This window comes from Eumetopias jubatus, unplaced genomic scaffold (assembly GCF_037043125.1).
Source record: "Eumetopias jubatus isolate StellerSeaLion01/CBP00866 unplaced genomic scaffold, mEumJub1_p1.0 scaffold_14, whole genome shotgun sequence".
Lineage (NCBI taxonomy): Eukaryota > Metazoa > Chordata > Mammalia > Carnivora > Otariidae > Eumetopias > Eumetopias jubatus.
In genome coordinates, this window is record NW_028274820.1 from 33,458,083 (window position 1) to 33,484,796 (window position 26,714).

The following is a 26,714-nucleotide window of genomic DNA, read 5'->3' on the forward strand; positions in this document are numbered from 1 at the left end:
GAAGAAATCGTCAATGAGAGACTTAGATTGTCTACAGAGGATGGACTTGAGCGTCCACATTGACAGGCTCACCAAGTGCAGGTGGAGTGAGTGAACTCCGAGGCACATCTAAACATATCATTATACAACTTCAGAACCTTAGGACAAAGAAAAGAATCCCAAATGTTTTCAGAGAGGTGAAAAAAAAGATCAGACTTAGGATCTATCAGCAGGAGCCCTGGGAGCCAGAATACAATGGAAAACATGATTTCTGAACTAAGTTCTGTACCCAGGCAAAATATCAATCAAATGTGAAGGGAGAAAATGGACACACTTTTAGATATGCAGGTTCCCCCGCAAATGTACTCCCCCATACCCTTTCTCAGGAAGCTATTAGAAATTGTGTTCCACTCAAATGAAAGCGTAAGGTAAGAAAGGGAAAGGCTGGTCATATAAGAAACAAGAGACCCACCACGTAGAGTGAAGAGTCAGGGCAATCCTCCCTTGAACGGTGAGGGGAAATCCCAGATACTACAGTTCTGTACAAGGTACAGCGGACAGCCAGATCAGACAGGAGCAGGGTACATTCCAGATAGAAACTCCGGGAGAGATTTCTGCAGGAAGAAGAACTGATGCTCAGACAACACATCTTGGGGATTTGGGGATCAACAGAGTTTGATTAGTTTTGTATTAGTGACAAATTCTTAGAAAAGTAGGCAAAAAGACAACAAACAAGAGACTTGCTAATCTGAGGGAAAATGAAAAGTTGTACAGGAAAAGAAAAGGCTTAATTATGGCATACTGTATCACTCAACTGAGTAACATTTACATAGTCCTAATAGTGTGCATTTTTATTATTGATTTGAGTAGTGATTAAACAAAATTTACTACGGGAGGATAGGAGAAAGATACAGATTTTCAAATTCCATAGAGTTGGAGTCAGTATCTGAAATGGAAAAATAAAAAAAATAGTAACACAAACTCTTAATTAAAGATATGTACATAAATAACAAAAGAATCAAAGTAGAAAGTGGTTTCCTCCAAAGAGGGATATATGGTGGAGGAGAGGGCCCTGAACCACTTTATTGCATTAAAAAAAAACAATTTGTCTCTTTGACTCTTTAAACTATATGCATGTGTCATTTTGATAAAAATAAATAAATAAAAAGAATGGAGATTTATGTGCTGACATTGACGTGACACCATATGACTAAATTAAGGATTTACATTTTAACCGTGTTCTGTTTTATTTATTCCTATATAATATTTAGGCATGCTATATTGAATAGTGAAGTTAATAATATAGCCATTCTCAATTATCATTTTTAAATTAGCAATCTTCTTGGGAAATGTAAACCCAAACCAGTTCTCATCCTTGTTTGAAACATGTTTGAAATCTTGAGACCTACCCACTTATCAAACCAAATACTAGTAATAATGACTCACTTGACTTGTACATGATAGCCAAGGCAAAATGATAAAGCTATTTCAGTTCAGTCCCTTGTTATAATAATTATGTTTAAATCCTAAAATATATCCATATCTCTGAAAGAATCAGATCAAAAGATTCAATTGCTTTCTCCATTTAGAGGTTGAAAATGGTTGTGCTATTGGTTTTTATTAGGTGATAAATAGAAAAACAGAGAAAGTATTATTGCCCACTTTTTAGTTTAGCTTAGTGTTTTTTAGTGAGAGAGAGAGAGAGTGTGTGTGTGTGCATTCTAGCAGTGGGGGAGGAGCAGAGGGAGAGGAAGAGAGAGAATCCCAAGCAGGCTCCACACTTAGCCCAGAGCCCAATGCAGGGCTCGAACTCACAACCCTGAGGTCACTACCTGAGCTGAACTCAAGAGTCAGACACTTAACCCACTTTTTAGTTTTTAAGCAGATTCTCAAAATGAATGTGAATTAATGGAATCCTATTTTCTTTCTGCTCTCTGTTTTTAGTGGTGGGCATGTGAAGCTTGAAGAAGATGTCGATCTTGGCTATGTGGAAGATGGGACACCTTGTGGTCCCCAAATGATGTGCTTAGAACACAGGTGTCTTCCTGTGGCTTCCTTCAACTTTAGTACTTGCTTAAGCAATAAAGAAGGCACTGTTTGTTCAGGAAATGGAGTAAGTATTCAGTACTTTTCCATAGGGAAACTCCTCTATTCTTTTATATCGCAGAAATAGATATGACCCTAACCTGCTTATTTTGTAAAAATCGAAAATGTGCTTATCCATGTTTCTAGCTGGCTTGTAAACAGGTCTTTGGTCATAGTCATTGGAATATTTCTGTTGTGTAATCTGTGCAAGCCTGGGAATAAGAAAAAGTATAATCTTCCTAATCAAATTCTTCCATTTTTCTTTCTCATTATGTTAATGTGATCTCATATAATATAATGCCAGTTTTCTACAAGTGATCTGGGAGAGAAGTTTTTTTTGTATTTTTGTTTTTGTCTTTTTTTATTTGACAGAGAGAGAGACGCCGAGAGAGAGAGAACACGGCAGGGGGAGTGGGAGAGGGAGAAGCAGGCTTCCCACCAAGCAGGGAGCCCGTTGCAGGACTTGATCCCAGGACCCTGAGATCATGACCTGAGCTGGAGGCAGACTCTTAATGGCTGAGCCACCCAGGAGCCCCTGGGAGAGAAGTTTTAATAAACTCTAATGGGACTTTAAAAAGGGTGTAAAAAGGGGCATTGGCCACAGTATTTAACAACTGATATGGTCCAGTCACTGAGCAATTAGAACAGATCATAAATAGCTGCTGTAGCCACACCAAGCACGTATCAGCTAAGGATAACTCCTAGAAATAAAAACTGAATAAGTCAGAGAAATGTTTATCACAGGTGAATAGAAAGAATAGCATTGTTTAAAAGACAAAATTCTATTTTTTCAGTCACATATCTGATAATGTAGGTCCTATATAAATAAGTTTATAAGTTAAATAAACATGCCCCAATAGTGATCACAGTTTGGTCATTTTCTTCTTTTTTTTTTTTTAAGATTTTTTTTTTTTTTTTTTTTGACAGAGAGAGACACAGGGAGAGAGGGAACACAAGCAAGGGGAGTGGGAGAGGGAGAAGCAGGCCCCGCGCTGAGCAGGGAGCCTGATGCGGGGCTAGATCCCAGGACCCTGGGACCATGACCTGAGCCAAAGGCAGACGCTTAACGACTGAGCCACCCAGGCGCCCCTTGTCATTTTCTGTTAGGAATTCCTATACTAATAAAATAGTTTTTGCTTCTTTTTCTTTTGGCATGCACTATGATTTTTTTTTTTTAACCCTACCTATATTCTTGGCTTGAACTGGTCATATTATCCAGTTGAGGTAAAGGATCCCTGTCCAAAAATTGTAAGCCTTCAATCGTGGTCATTCCATTAGATCCTCCAGGGATATGCCAAGCATTTTCTTAGGGAGGTCTTACCAACTGTAACTCTTTGCCAAAAGATAGGAGTTCTTATGGCAAGTGAAAATAGAGAAGGCACATAGTAAGTAGTTCTGCTCCTACAAAGGGGTCTGCTAAGTCTTCTTTCTTGAATAAGTGAGAAGATGTTAAGGGGAAATGCTTTTTGGGGGGATAGGGCAAAAACAGTGGAATTACTTCTTGATCATTCATGGTAATGATAACAATGTTTTCTTCATCTAGAAGTATATAACATGGAGACCAAACAGTTTTGTTAATAAAATATTTGTTTAACGAATGAATAAATTGATAGACACAAGTAATTCAGGTGGCAAATATCCAAATCATTTGCAGTAATTATGCATAATACAGAGACATTATATCCTATGTATTTTTAATTCATAGTAACTCTATATATACAACAAAAATTAAAATGAGAATACAGTAGATACTGTCTATGTACTGTACATTGTATAGTTAAGAGTATGGGCTTGGAATCAGACAGTCTGAGTTTGAATCCCATCTCTATTTCTTTCTAACTGAGTGAGATTAGACAACTCATTTAGCCTCTGTGCGATTCGATTTATTCCCCTGTAAAACCAGAAGAAGAAGAATATTGTGTGCTTTACAGGATTGTTGTGAAGAATTAGTGAGTTAATACTTGTAATTTATATGTAATACTTAAAACAATGCCTGAGGCATAGTGAGCGTTGGGTAGATGTTTTCTAGGACTCTCTTGTGATTCCTGTACACTGGTGTCACCGTCCTTGTCACTGTGTCACTGTTGTGTGATGTGGAAACTGAGCGTTGGACCTGCTTAAAACCCATTGATAAGACAGCGGTGAAATGGGCACGCACACCCAGGCCCTTTGACTTTAAACTTCAACCTTTTTCCTCCTGCATATTTGTCAGTCTGCAGAGATTTGTTAATCTGAAATCTGCATTTTCTTAATCATATTTTATAGTTACTTTTTTTTTAAAGATTTTATTTATTTATTTGACAGAGAGATAGCGAAAGCAGGAACACAAGCAGGGGGAGTGGGAGAGGGAGAAGCAGGCTTCCCACTGAGCAGGGAGCCCGACGCAAGGGCTCGATCCCAGGACCCTGGGATCATGACCTGAGCTGAAGGCAGATGCTTAACGACTGAGCCACCCAGGCGCCCCTATGGTTATATTTAGATGTGGATGTGTGTCATAGATTAGACAGAAGACAGAAAGCTATCCACTGACAGCCTGGCCCCAGAAAAACTCTGATCTTAAACCTAGCTGAATTCTCCCCTATTTCCCACTCCATTGAAAGTTGAAGTATAAGATCTAGGTGTAGATTCCATTTCCTGGACGTATAAGTGAAGATAGATTATTGTCTTATAATTTTTAAAAGTTTGGTGCCATTTTATGTGAATTTTTTTCCTTACATTTTGTTTGAGGGGTTCGCAGTTTCCATGACGTGGAGGTCGTTCATCTCTGTCACTTGGGTTGAGGTGCCAGGGCTATAGCTTTGTAGCTTTGTGAAACTTCCGTCTTAGACCAATCAGGCCTTCCCTCTTCCTCATTGGATTGCGCTTTATCTTATATGCTTCCTAAAAGATGAATAAAACTTTGGTATAAAGATCGTTTCTTTGGAAGAAATTTTATCAAATGATTGTATTTCTGCTCAGTTTTAAAACTCTCCCTCCTATAAAATTTAAGTTAATGAAATTCAAAACAATAATTTCATTGATTTCTTTTTAGACTGTAAATTCATTTCCCCTGCTAAAATTCATGATTCCCTTTGGGTCTAACTGCTGATCTCTAGAAAATATTATTTTAGGTACTTGAAAAAGAAATAAGGAAATTAGTCTTTAGAAGAAAGTACTGATCATTTTTCAGTACCATCAAATTCTAGGCATATAACAGAAATTAGTGCTTATTTTTCATGCTTCTGTATCAGTGAGTTGACCTGTACTCTTGACTGATTTTGGATTTCAGGTTTGCAGTAATGAGCTGAAGTGTGTCTGTAATAGACACTGGATTGGTGCAGACTGCAGCACGTACTTCCCTCACAATGATGATGCAAAGACTGGCATAACTCTGTCTGGCAATGGTAGGTACTTGATTACTGCCATTACATAGTTTTTATACACAAGGAGAGAGAACTGCTCTTCAGAGAGTTTCATTTGGATTATTGTTATAGCTCAAATATAATATACAACTGGGATCCACAGTATGAAATTGATATTTTCCATTAAATTATAATCATGTGTAATATTGAATATAACTTAGTCTACTGATTTAACCTTATCTTGTCCTACATCAGACTGAGATTTTTCAAATATTCTGTTTTGCGGATGGTGACAACAAACCCTAGCATTTCTTTTAAATGAAGAAAGTAGTCCTATTTCTTAACTGTCTGAATTTAAGGAGAGAATTTTATATTTTGGGATTGAATACATAGAAAAAAATAATTTGAAGAACTGGTTTATTTTTTAAAGATTTTATTTATTTATGCAAGAGAGAGCATGAGCAGGGAGTGGGAAGGGCAGAGGGAGAGGGAGAAGCAGGCTCCCCACTGAGCAGGGAGCCTGACTTGGGGCTGGACCCTGGGATCATGACCTGAGCTAAATGAAGGCAGACACTTAACCGACTGAGCCACCCAGGTGCCCCTGAAGAATTGACTTTTAAATATCTTGTTGGCTTTAATATTTTTTTATTATAGAATCCCATCTCTATTCAACCCCAGTTCTCTAGCCTGAACTGTAGGCAATTCTAGAAGTAGTAACCTTGGCAGAGGTGTCTAGAAGGGGGTTAAGGACATAGATAATAAACAATGGGTGCAGATCTAAAAGGTACAGTGGCCCAAATGGAGAGGTAGAAATTAAATGCAGATAGTTGTAAGAACACATGCCTTGGAGGTAGATGTCCCCTTTTAAACTATTTTATCATTTTTCATGATTGAGTATTAATTAATGCTCAAATCCTGAAGTCCATTCATATCCCTGTTCATTGTAATCATCCAGACAGGTTAAAAATACTAGCCACGATGATTTTAGCAAGGAAAGTCAGTGAATGATGAAGATTCTGGTGTCCTCAGTCTTAACAAGGGTAGTATGGAGCTTTTTTCAGCAGTGAATGCAGAAATGAGGCTATTCAGGTCCCTGGATTTAAGTGACTTGTCAGAAGTCGTATCATTACTTAGAAATAACCAGGCTAAGCCTCCAAGTTTATTGATCCCTGTAAAAATCGCTGGAGGAAAAAGAAGAAAAGGCAGATATGCTAGGCCCTAGAGTAAGAAAACCCCAGTGCCCCAGTGGGTCCTCTGGCATCTGCATCCCCCCCATCCCACAGAGGGCATGCGCAGGGTGGGCTCTGCCGGTTTCCTCAGATGCCCTGCCGTAGGACACGACTTACTGCGGCCTCCCATACAGGGAGGTGGCCGCTTCTGTCATGGGGATTTGCGATCTGCCCTAGTTGCCCGTGATTACAAACTGTTGACATCTAGAAAGATGCTTCGGGAGTGCCGCAGACCAAGAGAGACCTGAGCTGCTCTGAGTGAAACAGATCTGGGTTATTTAAGCATCTGGTATAAATCATTATCAGCAAAGCAGCCAGGCCTCTGATCTGCCTTTTCTGCTCCTGGGCCCTCCCTTGAGTCTCTTGCCCGAGCCTTTGACTTATGGGGTCACTCACACTGCTATGATCCCCCTAAGGATTCCATCTCTGCCTTCCTGACAGCAGATGCTGACACAGTGCCATTACCGAGTCCTGAGCGCCGGCCTCGCCTTGGCCCTCTGCCGGTCTGCTGCTGCCTGGCTCTTGTGCCTGGCCAGCACCAATCTCTGCCTCGCCACACACTCTCTTTTCCTTTGGTTTCTTTCCTTCTCTAGGATGTCACAGCCACCATTACCAACTGGGAACTATGAGCCCAGTGCTTGGATCACCTGAGCACTCATTATATAAATCCGTAGACACATTTTCTCTCTCAAGGAGCTTATATTTGAGAAACAAAATATCACACATACAACCGAGGGCGATAAGGACCTTGCGTTAGTGGTCAGGATGAAGGATATGGACAGTCACATTTCTGGAATTCCTGAGCAAGAGGTCAGGGTCAAAAGGAACATGGATTTCTTCACGCCCCTATGCAGAGAGTGCTATGGCAGTGTAGTAGGGTCGGCTCTCCCTTTGCTTTTTATTTTCTACTCTTCCTTCTAGTAGTTCAGTGACCTCATCTTATTTTCCAGAAAATTACACGGGAAATAAAACTGTGCAAAATATACTGGGACAAGAATGAAAAGGGGATGTAGACAAAGAATTATGTAAACAAACAGTTGATGCGGATTTGCTAAGTAATGCTTGATTTTTCATCCCTTTAAAAAAACACCCGCTTTTTTACTTCACAGTGTGTATGGATATCAAATCATTATGTTGTACGCCTGAAACGAATACAACCTTATGTCAAGTGTAGCTCAAGAAAATTAAATTAAAAACGTGTTCTCTAAGATTGAGATTTAAAGGAAAAAAATACCCACTCTGTAAAACAAATAATTTTGTTAGTGTGGCGATTACAACTATGGGAAATAATGTTCCTGAAAGAATTTTATATCAAACTTTCAATTATATTCACTGATCTTCATTGTTTTCTTTCTCCCCTCATAGGTGTCGCTGGTACCAATATCATAATAGGCATAATCGCTGGCACCATCTTAGTGCTGGCCCTCATATTAGGAATAACTGCATGGGGTTATAAGTAAGTGAAATGTCTCAGTATTGTTACTATCGAAATAGACTTTAAAACATTTTGTTTAAATTAATTAAGCACCTAGAAAGTTGTGTATCATTGGATAAATATACCTGCAATGAAAATCAGTCTGGTTCCACAGGCAATCAGTGAATAGTCTTGGCATGATTAGAGGTAATAATAATTTACTATGTTTTTAGATTTTGAGGTAACTCCCTTCTATTCTAAAAGTAAAGAATATTGTTTTAAAACCGTTACGTGAAGTAAAACCAATCTAAATCGTGTCTTATGCGAAGGCTGTGTTCGTTTGCTCTTGAGTGACACGGGCTCTCTTGACTTAAACCCACGCCCAGAGATCTAGGCAAGATGGTCCCGTAGGGAGCCTAATGCTTCAGTACCAACAGCAGTGACACCATCAGTTCTCAGCAGGAACAGCAGCGGCGGATCTGTGACCGAGTACTTGCTGTGGCCCTGCATCATGCCAGAGGCAGAACCTCTTTCTCTTCACACCCAGTACGAAAGGGGCACTATCATTTGTTAACTATTGGGTGTTTGTGTGTGAAGAAAATACTGTTCAGACTTCATTTGTTCACATTCAGAGTCAACTTTTACTACTTTTAATATGTAATTCTTAAGCTTCAAGTTCAGCTTAGAAGTTTTGGGTTCTTATTTATAAATTTTTAAAAAGTTACAAATTACATAACTTTTGAATACTGAAACCCCTTGAGCATTTAGCTAAGAAGATGACTTCAGACTTTCCAAACTTACTTATTTATTGAATATGTTCAGTTTCCTTTTGAAGTACTTCAGTATTAATGATGTAAAAAATTTCCTTAGTATTCAAGTAACTTATTTAAGTTTAATAAATTGAAACTTAAATGTGGTGAACCTTGAGTTCTGTTTAATATTTCAACTTAAAATCATTGTTCTGCTGATCTCTCATGATGATGTTTCAGTACCCCGGCCCTAGGGTTTTTCTCCATTTGAAGGGCCTACAATATTTTCTAGGCATTCTGGCCATTACCCCATTTTATAGTATTCCCCCCCTCCCCAATACACCTGACTTACTTCACTGACAGACTTGGGAATTAGGATATTTTAGCCTTCAAAATTACCACAAACTGTTCAATAGACTAGGCACTATGTAATTATGTGCTATTATTATTATTATTATTATTATTATTATTATTACCTGACGTGGTCTTAAACAAACTCATTTGATGAAAATCTCTTTAAAAGTATATATGGCTGTTGTTTGTTGTGAAGTCAGAACCCTGAAAGAGTTTCTTTGGCGGAAAAGAGAGCAGTTAGCTTACTGCCAAGATAAACTTTGTATGCTAAAAGCATTAAAATACATGAGGGCATCTGTGGAAGGCTATTTATTAACAAGTAACATGGACAGCCTAGACAGTAAAGTTTAGCATAACATGGTAACTATGGCATCGAGCAGCAAAAGAGGGCACAGCAGTCAGAAAGCTTTGCCCTGATTGAATGAGTACCTAAGCCCTGTACCAGCTCATAGATGATCAGTACCTATGAGCCTCTTTGATGTGCAGGCCATTAGCTCTCTTGCATACTTCCATTTGCACGGGCTGATTTCATCATAACGTTTGCAGTTACAAAATTACATGTCTGAAAGGAAGGCTTTTCTGAATATTTATCATTTGACCTCGCCTCACACCTCAGGTGAATTAGCCCCATCTTGGAGTTACGCTATTTCCTCGACTTTCCTGATTTAAGACCTGTGTGGTAATTGCCATCACAAGCTTTGATCTTTTTGAAGTAGCTCAGTGGTTTCATTGGTCATGTGAAAAGGGGAAGGCAAAATTATTAGTTCTGTTGTGTGTGATTTTCTGCCACCTACTGATGCAAATTGGTATTTCTTGTTTTTGCAATCTTGGAAAAAAATTACCTTTCAGAAAATATGAAATCTAAACTTCTACTTCTCTTGCTAAGGAAATTACCTGTGTCCATTTGTTTTAATGATTAGAATTAAAGTACTTCTTTCTGTTTATCATTTCTTATTTTCATGAAATTCTTTTGAGATTTCACCATTTTTTTTTCATTTCTGAATATATGTACTTTGCATATTCACTAAGGAAAAAGACAAATCTTATTTATACCACAGAATCCTCTTCATAAATTTGAACCTGAGTGATGAAAGTTTTAGTGCTACTAAACTTAATTCAGAGTATGTTTAAGAATAGAACGAAAGTGTAGAAGTTTTAATACAGGAATTAAATTCATGAAATTCACCTGAGAACTCGCTTCCTTGTTAATGCTTCCAATTAAAGTTTCTACCATTCTCCAAGCCTTGGAGTGAGGGAATGGCGGAATAGGCAAAGAGGAATACTTATTTGGAACTGATGGACCACTAGGTAATCAGATGGAGGGAATAAAAAGTAAAACATACTGAATAGAAAGAGTCTGGGACTTATTCTCCCCCTTCCCCAATCTGATGGTTTCAACTATGAAAAATATAAATAACGAATTGGCACTTTTACTCTCATGAGCTCATTATTAAACCAAGATACTTATAGGGTGTATGAAATAGATAGGCAGATGAAGGTGCTACAAATAAAATTGATATGGAAACTTTATCCTTGATGTGGGAAGGAAGGAGGCCCGTACTCAGTTGCTTGACCTTTCTAACATGTCTTCAGAATATTCACACTTAATTAGGTCACGATAGAAAGTTAAAAATTAAGTCTTTTGAGTTGTAAATTAAAAGTCACTGGTGCCTTACTATTACACCCTCTAGAACACATTTTTAATATCGGTTTGTTTTAAAAACTCATGTAATTTTGTTTTAGTGTATGGCCAAATGAAAAACAGAGACTAAAGTTTGAACAAAGTATTTCCAATGTAAAGTTTCAGTAAGTAGTGATCACTTAGAAGGTCCCTAACAGCTGTGAATTAACTCACTCTGATATATCCTACCTGATGAAATAAGATGGTCCCATGTCCAATCATGTTTTCCCATTTGAAATTCTTAGGAAGAGCTTTAGTTTGGGATGTATATTCCAAAAGGAATGAATTATGATTTTTATTTCTATGAAAGTGGTTAATTTATAGAAGTAACTTGAATAGGATTGACTTTAGAACATTACTAACTAAATGTTTCATATGGTACAACTGATATTGGGAAAACAGGTGTTCTTTCATAACTGAAGCTTATTTATGCTGTTAAAATATTTATTTGAAAATTTTGTCACTAACCCTTTGATGTCACTTCTAAAGATGAAGTAGAGAGAGAGAGAGTGTGTGTGTGTGTATTGTGTGAGAGAGAGACTGTGTTTGTATCCCCCATTTTACTTTACTTTTTTAAAGATTTTATTTATTTATTTGAGAGAGAAAGAGAAAGTGAGAGAGAACATGAGAGGGGAGAGGGTCAGAGGGAGAGGCAGACTCCCTGCCAAGCGGGGTGCCTGATGTGGGACTCCATACTGGGACTCCAGGATCATGACCTGAGCTGAAGGCAGTTGCTTAACCACTGAGCCACCCAGGCACCATGTATTCCCCATTTAGTTTTGCAATTCAGAAATCCTCTAGTGGAGACCTTTCAATGAATGCTAGACCTTTCATGTTTATTGCTCTCTCTGAATATACTTCCATAGGTAACTAATTCTTCTTTTTTTTCCTTTTCTTCTTGTCCATGAAAAGAAATTATCGAGAACAGAGGTATGTGATGAGAATAATCTGAACACATAACTGAAAGGTTTAAATCCTATTAACATCCTTGGAATTCATACATGCAGTTATAAAAGTTATAAATGTTGACTTTGTTTCTGTGATCATAGAGCAATCTTGTTTTTCATGACCTTGAAACGATAATTTTAATAATGGTGCTGTGGAATGTATTATTTATTTAAAAATAGATCTATCATTATTTAATTTTAGTGGTTCTTTCATCCAACAGTACCATAATAATAGAAGTTACTTGTGCTACTATTATAGTAATGTATAGTAATGTATATGGAAATGAACTTTTTTCCATCTAAAACAAACTTCCTCTATGTTAAGGAATCACCTGTGTTTACATTAGTTAATTGGCTTTTCTTCATCTTTTTAGCAATCTTATTGCCTAGTGCTTTCTGAAGGAATTTATTTTTTATTTGTTACTATTGTTATATTAATAACTTCCATACAAAAATGATAAAATTTATTTGGGCACAGTGCTGGGATCAGGAGAATGTCCTGGTACTTGATGGGCCTGTTTACCTCTGCATAAGAGAATATTTTTGTACTGATTAGGTAATTGGGTAGGTAAATAATTTGCATTATTGGAATCTCACGTTGTCTAGTGTAAAGGCCGTAAAGTCAGACACCCTGTTCATCATAACCTTAAAATCTATGTTTAACCATCAGCATAAAAAGAGGTACAGAGCACTCATGTAGTTTTATAAAAATGTCTATTTTTTTATAAATCTAAATTAACCCATTTTGAGATATCCCCTTCACTTTTCACATTTAAAAAATTATTAATGCTCTTAGCTATTACACAAAAAATGTAAAATATCCTGGAAGACCGGGTCTTATGCATCATATAATACTAGTTTTGTACTCAAGATAACTGTGCAGATTCATACTTAACTTTACCCACTGTTGCATCAAATGTCAGACAGATTGAGAATAAGATGTAATAAACATGATAACACTTTTTCAGGCCCTAACCAGCTTTCATTTTTTTCACAAATTAAAATTTTGAACTTTACTTTTCTGTTTCGTTCCATGTTGCAATTTAAAATTCCTGTAAGAAGACTTTAGCCATAAGTGTCTACAGTCTCTATAAATGTGCTCATATTGAACCAACTAAGATCCTGGTCCCTTAGCATAGATATAAGAAAATATTCATCCAGTCCTGGGGTAACTAACTAACTCGTCATTAGTGGCAAAAGTAAACCCGAGACAAAATGACTTAAGTCTTAAAAACAACTACATTTCTTTTTGACATGTTTAAAACTCTTGTGTCTAGAATCACTGGAGAAGAGCTGGAATCATTTAAGCTTTCTCTTGGATAGAATTTGATCAGTCATATCAGAAATCTAAGTTTGGTGGCTTTCTCCAATGAAAAACAAAATTAGGCTAGTAAGACCAAATATTGATGACTCAGCCTCATTTCCGTAGTAGCTAAGGCTATAAGGTAATTTAATATTGCTTACATATAAAAAGGAAAGTAAAATGTCACAAATATAAGCCACATAAGCAAACCTAAAGCAGTGCTCTAAGACACATTCTCACCTGGAGTACTATCCAGAATAAGGGAATTGCCCACACTACAAAAAATTATTAATATGCAAAACTGTGTACCAACTTCTTATTCTAACTCAATATCTACATAGGTACAGTTGAGAACATTTTTTGCATTAAGAATTTCCTTTATGTGTCTGATATAATTTCATGCCTCCTGGCATTACTGAGTCATCATTTTATCAATCTGGTTACTATTTTGGAATCTAGTTCATATTTTGAGAGTGGTCACATCTTCGACAGGTATTTATTTTATGTATTTTGCTATATTTCATTACAATATTTATTTATTTTTGCCCTTGTCTATAGCTAATGAGTCTTAGACTTGTAGAATAATTCTCAAAATGAAGAAGTAGCAAATAATGGACTTTAATAAATATCTTCTGAAGGATTTTCCTTTTTGAGAATATTTGTCAGTGGTGATAGAGCAGGTAGGGAAAGGCCAGTGGACCAAAGCATGCATTAAGAAATGTATCGTCTTTAAAAATATTTTCAGATGTTCAGAAAGATGTGTTCAGTTCCGAAGGATGCTAGGAAATAGAAATAAGAATTTTGAGTTGTCTTTGTCTTCAAATTTAAAGGTTTTCCTTTGAGGTTCCATGGTGGGAGGACTAAGTGACAAGGAATCAGAAATTCACTTGCTAGGATGTGATTTCTTGAGAAATCACTTAAATTTCCCACGACTTTTAAATCAGATAAGGTTCTATGTAATCTGTGAAGCATCATAGTGAGGGAAGTTCTTAGTATGTGGTCTCTGAAGACTTTGTGTTTCTCTGATCTTCAGATGAAGGAGGTGAATGTGGTTGTTTTCACAGAGAAAGGCAGCATTCATCCACATGAATGAGGCCGACATACTGGTTGACCTGGTGCAAGTATGGATGAACGTAAAGGTTTGCTCTGACACGAAATGCAAGACCATATTAAACATATAGCCAGTTATCAGATTCTTATTAATGATATAATGGCTTCAAAATGCCATTAGGCATAACTTTCAAATTATTAGAGGAGTCAGGCAAGTAATTCTGTGAAGGAGCTTGATAACCTGGCATGATAGGTTTAATTGCAAGTCTGACAACCCCTTGTTTTCTTTTTGTTTACAAACTGCTTAATAAAAACAGAAGCCCTGTTCTGGACACAGTAGAGGCAGAACCCCATGCATGAACAGTATCACTTTAAACCTGCCAGTGTTACCTTATGAAGGGGAGAACCAGGTAACTTAGGAACCATGGAGAGTTCTTTATACATTATGTAGTTGGAAGGATGGTTGATCTTTTTCTTTAAAATTTTCAGGGACGAAGTCTTCCATATTATTTTCAGCTGATGCTATCATAATTGCTTTAGGATTTAGTGGCTGTATACTCTGTTTGTTTTTTTTTAAGACTTTATTTTTAAGCAATCTGTACACCCAGTATGGGGCTCTAACTAACAACCCCAGGATCGAGAGTCTCACACTCCACCAACTGAGCCTGCCAGGCACCCCAGCAACTGTATACTTTGATACAAGAATTATAAGTTTGAGCTTTAGTTTTCAGATCGGTTTGTAAGTAGCAATAGAATAAGAAAACATGAATTTGAACTTGAATTTATATAACATCCATATTCAGCTGAAATATTCTCTTCCTTTGTCTGAAATGAACACACATCATTATGATTAATGTGAAATAGAATAAATAATTAGATCATATCATCCTGATTTGTACCTTAAGCAGAAACCCCCTTCCCCATTTCATTTCTCTCTCACCTGTTTTAGCCAGTTTATTTTCTGCTTGTGAACCTCCCTCCCTCCTTTTTTTCAAACCTATCTTAGTTTGTTTTTATATTATTATTATTATAGTGATATTCATGCATCTGTCAGTGTGACTTGGTACACATTATATGATATTTCTTAAAACAGTAGAGTAACAATTCTAATATCAGACAGCCCAGACACCAACAAAGCATTGGAGAAATGCCTCCTTCAGCATTAAGGTTAAGACTTAATTAAGTTTTTTTCATTGTATTCTCATTTTGAGTCTGTGTAAGGATTAAAGTTAAATATTATGGTTCATTGGACCCTTTAAGGAAAGACCAGACTACCCTCATAACAGGGTTCCTTTCTGAGGAAAAAGAATTTAGTTTAAAAAGCTTTTATTTTAGTCATTATTTATAAAAATTCATGTGTGTATCTACAATATTTGCATATAACGTGGGAAATATGAGGTAATGATCCCATGACAAAACTTGGCGCTGGTCAGGCCACCTAATGTAGTAATCACTTCGTGAGTCAAAATTCCATGAGATGATAAAAATTTAAGAAGAAAGCCATAAAGACTAGAAAAATACATTTAATTAAAAAATTTAAAGAATCATTTAGTCATATAAGAAATGATGAAACGTTATTTTATTGATCATGGGGACCTGATATTCTCTATCTTCACTAAAGTTTAAACAAGAAGAAATAAGTTTGTTGTAATCTGCAATGGATACATGATTCTTCACTGGACAGTGAAGAATGTTAAATATTATTCTTAAGAGATCTTTAACAAAATTCTTAATCTGTCATTAACATTGTTATTCATTTACTATGTGAAGAAAGTTACATGCATTTCTTATGTGATTTTAAGGGGAATACAGAGTAGTTTCTGTATTTTGGAGTCTTCTTAATAGGGATAGCTAAGAATCTAATCTGCTCATCACAATAAAAATAAGGCCACACCCCAGAAGTTCATTAAGCTTAAACTCCCTTCCAACCCCTTGACTGAAGCCCGTGGTTTATGATATGTTTGGTGTTTAGAATTTTTGTGCATTGTGTGAAAGATGACCATGCCCTGCAGAGAAATTACACTGAAGGAGTGGTAAAATGTGCAAAGTTAAAAAAAACAAAAACAAAACAAAACCAGCAGCAAAACAAGGCCCATCTCTTGTGAGAGGTAGTCCATTTAAACCTGCAGCCTCAGCCAAGGAAGCCCTTGGTAAATGCCTGAATGCCAGAACCACGTAATGGTTTGGGGGGGATAGATTAATGGGAAAGGCCAGATGTAGTTGGAATTTGTCTTCATTTAACTTGAATTCAGTGAGACACATCTTATCAGCTTATACAGATTATTATTAAAGGTGATGATGAGAAAAAGGATTTGTTAACCATAAAGATTTTTGTTGGAAATGATGTTGAAGGCATTCTTTTATAAATATTAATATGATCCAAAAGGAAAGTTTCCACCCTGAGGTGACATACAGAGCTCTGAGTTTCTTGAGATCATTTTTTTTTTCAAGCATGACAGAATGTTTTACTCATAGGAGGCAAGGCAGAAAATGTGATTCCAGAGATTAAAGATCTCTTGCATAACAATATGTATCATCTGTCCTGTATTATTAACACTGTGAATATGGGGAAATTGTACTATTTTTTGTATAAAATTAATGTTTCATAATATACTGGGAAAAAGAAAAAAGTTACAATGATGAGCTGAAGCCACTTAAGGGGTTAAAAATATTTCAAAAGAATATGTATCACAGAGTTCTAAAATTAGTCTTACAAATCTAATGAGAAATTTGACTTTCTTCAAAGGGGAGGATCACACAAATTAATCTATGTGCTTCCTATGGGTTGAAAAATTTTTTAGATTTGTGGAAATGTGTGAGTATATAGGATTGAAATAATATGAGGGAGGTATTCAAGTAATTCAAAAGAACAAATGACCAAGTGTTGTCAACGTTTCAAATAGAATAGGAATTGGTACAAGCAAGCAAACATCTGAAAGTGGCATTTTTTAAGATAGAATTTAGCATCAGCAAGTAACCAAGGTAAGCATCCTTACTAAGGAAAAACCAAGTAGAAAAAGGAGTTAGCAAATTTGGCCTTTGTTGGAGACCTATTGAAGCGTAACTCTCTTTAAAATTCTCAATCCAGTGCCTCCCTCAAGGGTACCGAATGGAACTGAATCAAGTTTTGGATGCAGGTGGCTTTTTGGGGGGCCAGGCATTGGCAGGTGATCAGATTAGCTATTGAGGTTGACTAGGTGGTCCATTCTAGAGTTTTCTACCCTCCTCCCTTAGGAAAAGCAATAAAAATCTGTTCCAACCTTAGTTAATTCAAAATCAGAGCAAGTGGGGTCAATAATAGTACAGATTAAATGGATCTTCCTTTGTTGTGTTCCTTCTACAGTAGAGATAGAGAACCGAGGTCACCCACCAACTACCTATAAATATCTTCCTATAGTCTCAGTAAGAATTCATTTATTTTTCAACCCTTTCTTCCTCTTGCGGAATTATCTCCCTTTACATATTCTACTGTGTAGTTATAGAATTACATTATTGATTGGTGTTGGAATCTCTTTCAGTTTCTTCCTATTTCTCCTAAATGAACAGTGAAGCTCCAGATTGAACAGATTAATAAGAATTTATTTGGATTAAATTATAGAAAATGGCTTAGAAATCCCTCCGTTATTTTAAGATTTAATTGGTCTTGAGGTTACATTATATAATGTTTGGAAAACATGAATAGTTTATTGACCACAGTGAAAAAAACTGTGCCTTATCTGGGGCAAGGATGGTCTGTCCCAGTATGTTTCCTTCAGCACCATTTTTTTTTTTTAAAGACAAAACTTCAGTCAACATCTCCAAGTATTATAAAGTTACAATGAAAAACTTCATCTTTCCATATTTTTCTCCTGAAGCAAGGCTTTATTCATCCAGGCTGTATAGACTTCACTGATTGCATTTCTGACCTCTACAGTTAGAATGACTTAACTTGTCACATTTATTAAATATAATCTTACATGTTGTTATAGATTTGATTCATGTAGATCATTATCCCTACCTCTTTTTTCCTAAAAGAATATTTGTATATGTCTGTGTTCATGTGTGTGTCTTGTTTTCTGACTCTGAAATGTTTATTATGCCTTAGACAGTTACCCCAGGGAGATTATGTAAAAAAGCCTGGAGATGGCGACTCTTTTTATAGCGACATTCCTCCTGGAGTCAGCACAAACTCAGCATCTAGTTCTAAGAAGAGGTCTGCTTTTCTGTCGCATTTTCAGATTTCTACCTGTTCCATCACACATTATTCCATTAGTCAGAACATTTCATTATTTTGCAGCAGGTTTGATTACTTCTTCCTTCTTTCTTGAATGTTAAAAAATAGTATCCTTTGTTCTTTGATTACTGCGCTTCCAAATGCCATATGCTCAGAACCACTTGTTAAGCAAATCAGGCCAGAAATTGAACCAAAACTAAACCAAACCAATAACAATCCTAAATCTACATAGAAATCCTAGGGTTTTTCAATCTTGCTCTTATATGGCTTAAGAAACTATACATAGTAACTTATAACATTTTAAATGGTGAGCTTTATGTCATGTTGGGTAGTCAAAGAAAAAGGTTACTGTCATGCTTCAGTAAAGCAGTTGTTAAATTGGTACTATAAATGCTGCGTTGAATATTTTTAAATTTTAAATATACCAAAGCTAAGCTTGCTGTGAAAAAAAGATCGCTTCTCTGTGAATCATATATTTGAATATTATGATTTTGCCTTTTCCTGGAATGATTATTTCTAGACTTTCTAATTTAGAATTTGGTTGCCAAATTAAATATATTTAATATTTGCCTGAATTTTATAATAGGACAAGTGGGGTTAATATATTATTTATATGTCTTAAACTTTGATGTTATATTCTTGCTCCAGGATCTTAGGGTGTATAAGACCATTTAAAATTCTGCATGCTTTATAATTGCTTAATAAAATAAACTGGTAGAAGAAATAAATAGTTGGAATGTTTTAGGAAATGAGACCTACATTCACATTGAAGAAAGCTAAAATGTTCCTGTGGAAAAGTTTCTTTAAAATTGGTGATAGGGGTGTAATGTACAGAAAAAAAAGATTTGATAGCCCAGTACATTGCTTTGGGCACAGTGGGCACTTTGGAGACTGAAGGGGAATTTCTAGTTTATTTAGAAGAAACGTGATCTCTTCTGGAATTCTATACAGAGTGAATCACCTGTAAAAATTCTGCAATGGATCTCACTCTGTAAATAATCACAAAGGAGAAAAGAAAGAATCAGTATATCTGGGAACTCTTCTTTATGTGGAACTGTCTTAAGTATGAGGGATTGTTTTTACTCAGATAACATAGCTTAGAGAAAAATAAAAATATTAGTTTTTGCACAAGGAGTACAGATCTATAGACGGATGTTCAAAATTTTTTTTCTTTTTATTGGGGTATTTTTGGCTAAGATAATAAGGTTTATCTAAATTCTGTATATAAATATTTTCTTGGTCAAATATTTAATTTTAAATTAAATAACATGGTAAATAGATAGAGAAATCAATGGATTCCAGCAGAATTTCTGTTGTCCTTCTGGACAAAATAGGATTCATTCTATAATTAGCAAATTATGTTGTAAAACTCCTAATCTGGGGAATTAATGTGTAATAGTTGTGCTGAGTTCCATTTATTTTCATTCATCAATAGAAGCCTCCTTTTAAAATAGACATTATTAGTGATTAACTGGAATGATGTGTGGAAAAGATTTTAAATATAGTGCTCTTGTCTAAAGTACCTCAAGAAGAGCTTAAAATACTGATTTGAATAATTCCCAGATATTAGAAGAGTGGGTTATGACTTTTAAGTAGTTAAAAATGGTATCAAATTATGTGACTCCTCCTAGATACATGTAGTTTGTCAAAACACTTTTCTTATGTGGTACAGGTAGGTGTGTAAGTTTTGCTTCTTGTAGACTATTTAAGATGGCCAGACACAGGACAAGGGCTTAATGGTACATGGGCTTTGTGAGAGACACTTCCATGATACACATTTGATTCAGTTTGGTTACTGGGCAATTAACTAACAGTACTACATTTTTTGGGGGGGCATATTTGTGGAGAAAATGCCAATTCTCAGAAAATAGTTTTATTGTTTAAGAAAACCTAAATATTACTTTGATAAAGGTTGACCGGTTCAATTGAACAGATCTTAATGAAATCTCTTGGAAGTCCATGTTCTCATAATATCTGAATGAAAACCATTGCTTTACAATTAAGAAACATCTATAGTGGGACCCCATTATAACTCTTCTGCTCGGGTTATATAACTGAACTATGACGTGAATTTGCTGTATGTGGTTGTTGGGAATGTAATTGGCTTGCACGGTATGCTGATACTTTTCCATTGTACACTATTGTAATGGGGTTCCATTGTATTTGACTTTTCTTAAATTGAATGTTGTGTAATTCTGCCTTCTTCATGAAGACTTTCATGGTCTCTTCATTCTTTCATTTCAGATTTTTTTCTTTCTTGATTTATTTAATGCACAGTAATGCTTACAAATTTTGCTTACTGATTTTAAAACTAAGTTCACTTGATTGTAGTTTTGAACAGTATACACACCTTTTCAATTTCAGGTCGAATGGGCTTTCTCATTCTTGGAGTGAAAGGATCCCGGACACAAAACACATTTCAGACATCTGTGAAAACGGACGACCTCGAAGCAACTCTTGGCAAGGTATACAGCAGACTTCTGAACAGCTAGTGCATCTGTTTGCAGAACCCCAATTCTATTTTGTGGTTCTTGGTTGTAAAGATTTGTTCCTTCATGTATGCTCTTTAGTTCTTCTCCCAACAGAGAAGAGGGCATTTATTATTTCTTTCTTTATTTCTTGGGTGGGGAAAGATGGGATTCGGTAGCACCAATGTGAGAGAAGGCTATACGGAGTACTCTACTTGTAGCCCTAGGTTCTGGGAGGGGCTGGCTGTGAATTACACCACTTGAAATACCCTGTAATTACCCATGTGACAGTTGTTTGTTTACATTCAAATCTAGCCATAAACTGTCTTTTTCAGGTAACCTGGGAGGCAACAGAAAGAAAATCAGAGGCAAACGATTTAGACCTCGGTCTAATTCAACTGAGTAAGTCTAAACCTCTAATGGAAAAAGGCATTTCAAGGTCCTGTGCAGTTAGTGTGCAGGGTTAAGTAACGAGAGATCATCAAAGAACTGTAAACCATGCCTCTGGTCTTGGTTTTGTCTTTTTAATTCCTTTTTGCCGTTTAAAAATTAACCATGGCTTTTCTCTTTTACATAGGCATCTCCGCAACTGTGCCCAAACCAATATTCACTGATAGTGGGGGGTCCCACCCTCGCTGCAGGCTTTTTCCTCCAGTAACCTGCCGTTGTGGTGTCTTGGTTCCTTTCGAAGGGAATTTTGATAACATTCCTTTCTTCTCATCACCCGGGGTCCAGCCATTTCAGAGGGGTCACCCTTCCTCTTCCCAGTATTCACACAGCCTAGAAGCATCAGGCAAAAATTCCCGCCGTCCTAGAGCATGAGACTGCTCACAGTGTGAAACCACCGCCCGGAGGGCTTCATGGCTGCAATCTAAGCATTCTCTCAGACTAATGGAATACGTATTCCCTTTTAAATCTTCCTTCTGAGGACATTTAAAAGGGCACTAACCAAAACTTGCTCTTTAACGGAATCATTGTCACTAATTGCAACACTATCTGTTTTAAATGATAGCCACACTTTTTTTTTTAAGGGGGGGGTGTAGGATCAGAAATTACATTTAAAGTTATTTCTAATGAGGTAAACACCATGCATTTTTTTTTTTTATTATTGTTTCTTCACTCAAGAAAGTACAGCAAAACCAAGCTTCCTCAAACCTTTATCCCACGTCGAGGAATCAAACACACCCTCAGTATCCTTCTGGACCTTGCTACCAGGTTTTAATTAACCATACTTTTTGGACCTACCTAAACTTTTTTTTTAACTTTTTTCTCACTACATTGCTAGCTGTTGTTTTCAGGATCACCTTTGCCTCTTCATGCCTTAATACTTAAAAAAAAAAAAAAGAATCTGAATAGCAGGTGTTTGTTAACTGCTTGTCCGAAACTTATGTTAGCTTTTCCATCGTATACCCTGCCTTTTTCAGTCCAGGAATAAAAACAGTGCCCTGAAATTTGGACCTTCCTGCTGATGGTATTGTCTTGTAAGTGGCTTGTCAAAAGTTTGCTAGAGGATACTTTATTTTAGAAACAATAGATAGGTTTCAGTGATAACCATTGCATGGTCCAGAATGACATCATAGAACTCCATCATAAATAACTAATCTGTTTGAGTTTATCTTCTACATTCCCAAAGTGCTTGGATGCTTTAGGGCTCATTGTGGATAAACTCTTGGAATGTTGTTTGATTTGTTTTGCATGAGGTCACCTGGTAAAGAGCGCCTTAGGTCATCTCAGTTGCTCACAAGAATACAGATAAAACTGCGAAATGTTCTTCAGAACTTCCTTGGTGTACTGGTTAGCATTTTAACAGCATTTCCTATATAATAGGGCTTTGAAAACTCCTGAGTGAAAATAAACCAGTGTTATATTAAAGCTATGTATTTAGGACCCAAACAACACTTGGTGTTTAGCAAGATTCATACAGTATTTTCTAGCACGGTCACTTACTTTTTAAAACTCTAATGTAAAATTCCCACTCATATCATACGATAAAAATTATAATACTAGATAGCCCTTAAGGAATTTCTTGCCTATGAGATAACACTATAGTATTTAATAAGATGTCATGGTGGAATCGTCTTTGTGAGGAAGAAGTATTAAGGACTCCCTCAGATTTTTCAGACTTTTCAGATTTGGGTTACATGACTCATGTTAATTAAATGGAACCAAGTCTGTGAGGTTGACCACTATTGTCACGTACCTTATTGTATTGGCACTATATACCTATCTATATATTTTTGTTTTTCCTTGAAAAGAATCCTAATATATAGCATATCAGGAGTTATGTTGACAGTCTTTTCTTATACTTTCCATATTTGCTAAATAATCCCTTTTGCTTCAGATATGGACATTATAATTTGTGGGACTATAAGAGAAGCAGAATGACCCTTTTTTTATTTTTTAGATTAAAAGATATCATCGAGTCCATTATTTCAACATCCCCTTTAGTACCCATCATCCCAAAGGATGATGAAACATCAGGACATGAATTAAAACGTTCACCACAAATGCATACTCTGCTAATTAACAACCTACAGTGTCCTTGTTTATTGTATTGTTTTTTCCACTCAAAGTTTTTGCATCTTCCTCACTGTTGTACATGATGTAAAAAAAGGTTTTGGCTTAGACTTTGTGTTATATATTGTGTTTTTACAGGAGGGAGCCCCAAGCACCTGAGCCTGGGCACTCCCTCGCCCAGACAGTCCCATCCCAAGGCATAAGCCCAGGGGGCTCTGACAGCCCCCAGACAGGGAGTCTGGATCACAGGTCAGTCTCCACCTGCCCCTTCATTCTGGGCTGCCACTTAATCTCCCTCCTAGTCCCTTCCTTGGCTGAGAACAGGGTCATTTGATCTTTGACTGACCCCCAACGTCTGCTTGGACATGGTCCTGGTCCAGCCAGCACCAGCTAATTTTCCTCTGCCTTATCCATTCTGGAGAACAGAAAGAGCTCTCCTCCCCTGTCTAACGCATTTTTTTTTTGCATGTTGCGCTACCAGCCAACTCAAGCCATGTAGGCAGGTTTAGAGCGGTTCGATAAAAATCCTATCACTTCTGCCCCCACCACCTAGAGATGCTAGGAAGCCCACCGTGAAGACACTTTTAGGGGCAGATCCCCAGAAGGAACCACCATTGAGAGCTCTCTTCAGTGACCTCTAGTGAAGTGATCACAGCATTCTGAGATGCTCCCCGAAACAGAAGGAAAGGTCCAACACATGCAAGCCAAGCCATGCAGCTGTAGGTTTCATGGAACAGCCATGGCGTCCGTGCTTTGAGCTTCTAAGATTGTCAGTGAAAGGAACACACGTCTCCTCCTGGAAGCTGCCTGTGGGTGACTCAGTTTGCTGTGTGGCTATGTTTCACCTGATAACAGCTGCATGGGCTTTTTCTTGGGTTTTCCCCAGGCCGGAGCATTCACTGGCCTTCATCTCTGGCTGCACTTGCGTTTTGACTTTTTCTTTTTGTTCAAAGTCTCAGTGGGGATTTTTACGCAAGTTTTAATTGGCTATCTCTGTGAAAAGTGCAAGTTGGCAATGATTGTGGCTAAAGGCAAAACTAGCTCGAGTTGTTCCCGAGGCAGGGGACACTGTCTTAGCAAAAATGGTCTCACAGACATAAAAAGCATCTAAACCCTTCTCTTAGGAGGGAGCTGCATTGGTTATAGCTAAAAATGAGGGAAAGGGCTATGGAAAAAGTAGTCTAATTTTGTTTATATAACCAGAAATGTGGTCATGATTTAAATGTATTTATAAACTAAAACCAAATATGGTGGAAAGAAGTAAAGTTTAACCCCAAACGAATAGTGTATTTTATCTTTCCCCTGGTTTCTTTCCAAATAACTTGCAAAGTTTGATAGAGCTTGCATCTTCGTTATCTGTAGTGTTTCTAGAAGTTACTTTTTTTAAATGAGAAAATTCAGTACAACCTACAAATTGTTCCACCATTGGATTTGTTGAATCTGTATTTATTTTACAAGAGCACATTCTGAAAGGGGATGTGTTTTTGCTTGGCTCCCTGGGTTCAAATCAAAGGGGAAAAACAACAACAACAACAACTTGCACTCCCAATTTACCGTCTTTTAAATTTTCCTTTGCGCAGTAATTCCGATGGAGACTTTGCCAGATCCATTAGGGAAACGCTGAGGAAGGTCATTTGTATCTTCTGGCAGTCACTCACACAATTCATGATCAGACATTCAGAAGGCAACTTCTGAGGCCCATTTCCTAATGGAAACACAAACACGTTAGTCTGGAGTGCATAAAAGGAAGAAGGAATATTGCAGCTACACTAAATTGCTGAACCCAACCTAAAGATCCTGGAGACCTATTTGGCTCACACTTAATGTGTCTGGGGGCTCCGGGATCAGAAGAGCGGGAGCCTTTCTGCTCTCTCTATAGCCAACCGGAGCACCTTTCTTGTTAACTCCAGCCTAGGGTCTGCTATCTGGAGTGAGACGGAAGCCATGTAAAGTCTTTTTTTTTTTTTTTTTTTTTTCATATTGGAAAGAGAACATTGCTCCTTTTAATTGTTCTTGGGGTGTTATATACCCAAACACCAGGTTGGAATTGCAGCCATCTGAATATTCTCAAAAAGCATCGTTATCATTTGAAAACCAAGGAGCCAAATGAGAGGTGGCCTGGAAAAAGCCACTTTGGAGGTGGGTGAATGGGACCTCTGACAGTGCTATGATTGGAAGACAGCTTCTGATTCCCTTGGGGAAACCCCTGCCAAGGCTTTCCCTGAAATGTTGAATACATTCTAGAATGCCTCGAGCCTCGTTGTAGCTGAGTTTATTCTCATGTCATCGTACAGACTGCCTCATAACCCCCAGCATCCATCCTGGTTTATTTGCCATAGTCACTTGCATTTGGAGGGTGAAGAACATCCTTGCTAAGCTTGTGCTGTGTATTTTCAGATTTTCTATCTTGTTCTGCTTTCTTTGTTCCTTCCATTGCTTTCTGCAGGTATTTAAACCCATGGTTCAAAAGAGACTATAATGTAGCTAAGTGGGTAGAAGATGTGAATAAAAACACTGAAGGACCATACTTTAGGTATTTTATACATTAATTTTATATCCTTTTCAAACTCTCCCAGCACATACAAATACTGTAGTGTGACTGGCTCTCTAGCTTGTATCTCCCAAATACAAGTTCCCATAAGTGGAAAGGGTCCTTGTTTATTTGCTGCCTTTTGATCTCTGTTTCTGGCTTCATGAGCAAGTCTAGTTCTTTTCTGAATGTTTCAAATGAAGCCATTTGAAAGGGTTACCATTTAGTGCATGCCCCCATCACCATCTTGAGCTTTTTAGTAGCTTTCTCTTCATTTTATGCTATGTAGTGTTCTATGGGCATGAAACATACTTTCCACTAATAAAGAAGCATTATTAACCTGAACAATTTAATTTCTAGAATTTAGCAGTTTTATAGTGCATTTTTCCTACTTCCTGCCTTAAGAGTGCATAGTGAATACAAAAAAAACTTAAGGGAAAACATGAAAAGAAACCAAATGAAATGTAGCAGGATCTCACTTCGAGTAAAAACAGTGACTTAATGGAACTTAAAATTACTGAAAGAATCTTGACCACAAGAGAGTGGGATCGAATGAGTTTAGGTTTTATTTATTCAGTACAAGCATGCGCCACCAGACAAGGGCTATGCTGAGAAGTGTTTTACAGATTCTCAACAAAACATCTGAGGAACTTTTTGTGCCAGGAAGATGGTTGTTGTCTCACATTTGACACAGAGCAGGAAGCAGAGAGAAAACATGTTCTCGATTCACAAAAGAGCAGACCGAGTATCCCTATATTTTAGAAACTCTAGAATTTACTCAATCCACTGTAGCTCAGTCTAACTTCAGAGGTCAGAGAGCATTCCCAAGAGCTCTTATGGCATTTTTTCACTCT

The 26,714-nt window shown here is 37.0% G+C and overlaps 1 protein-coding gene across 2 annotated transcripts in view; it reads left to right on the forward strand.

The window, feature by feature from the left end:
• ADAM22 (ADAM metallopeptidase domain 22) overlaps positions 1-26,714 on the forward strand; it is a 210,911-nt gene that overhangs the window by 175,687 nt on the left and 8,510 nt on the right. The window contains exons 23-29 of one of the 2 annotated variants that reach the window (XM_088018611.1): positions 1,924-2,092; positions 5,333-5,447; positions 8,000-8,090; positions 11,745-11,762; positions 20,710-20,810; positions 21,149-21,215; positions 23,469-23,579. In XM_088018611.1, coding sequence (XP_087874737.1) covers positions 1,924-2,092; positions 5,333-5,447; positions 8,000-8,090; positions 11,745-11,762; positions 20,710-20,810; positions 21,149-21,215; positions 23,469-23,579 — 672 coding nt within the window. The remainder of the gene's footprint in view (positions 1-1,923; positions 2,093-5,332; positions 5,448-7,999; positions 8,091-11,744; positions 11,763-20,709; positions 20,811-21,148; positions 21,216-23,468; positions 23,580-26,714) is intronic. The other variant, XM_028119778.2, reaches the window with a different exon arrangement.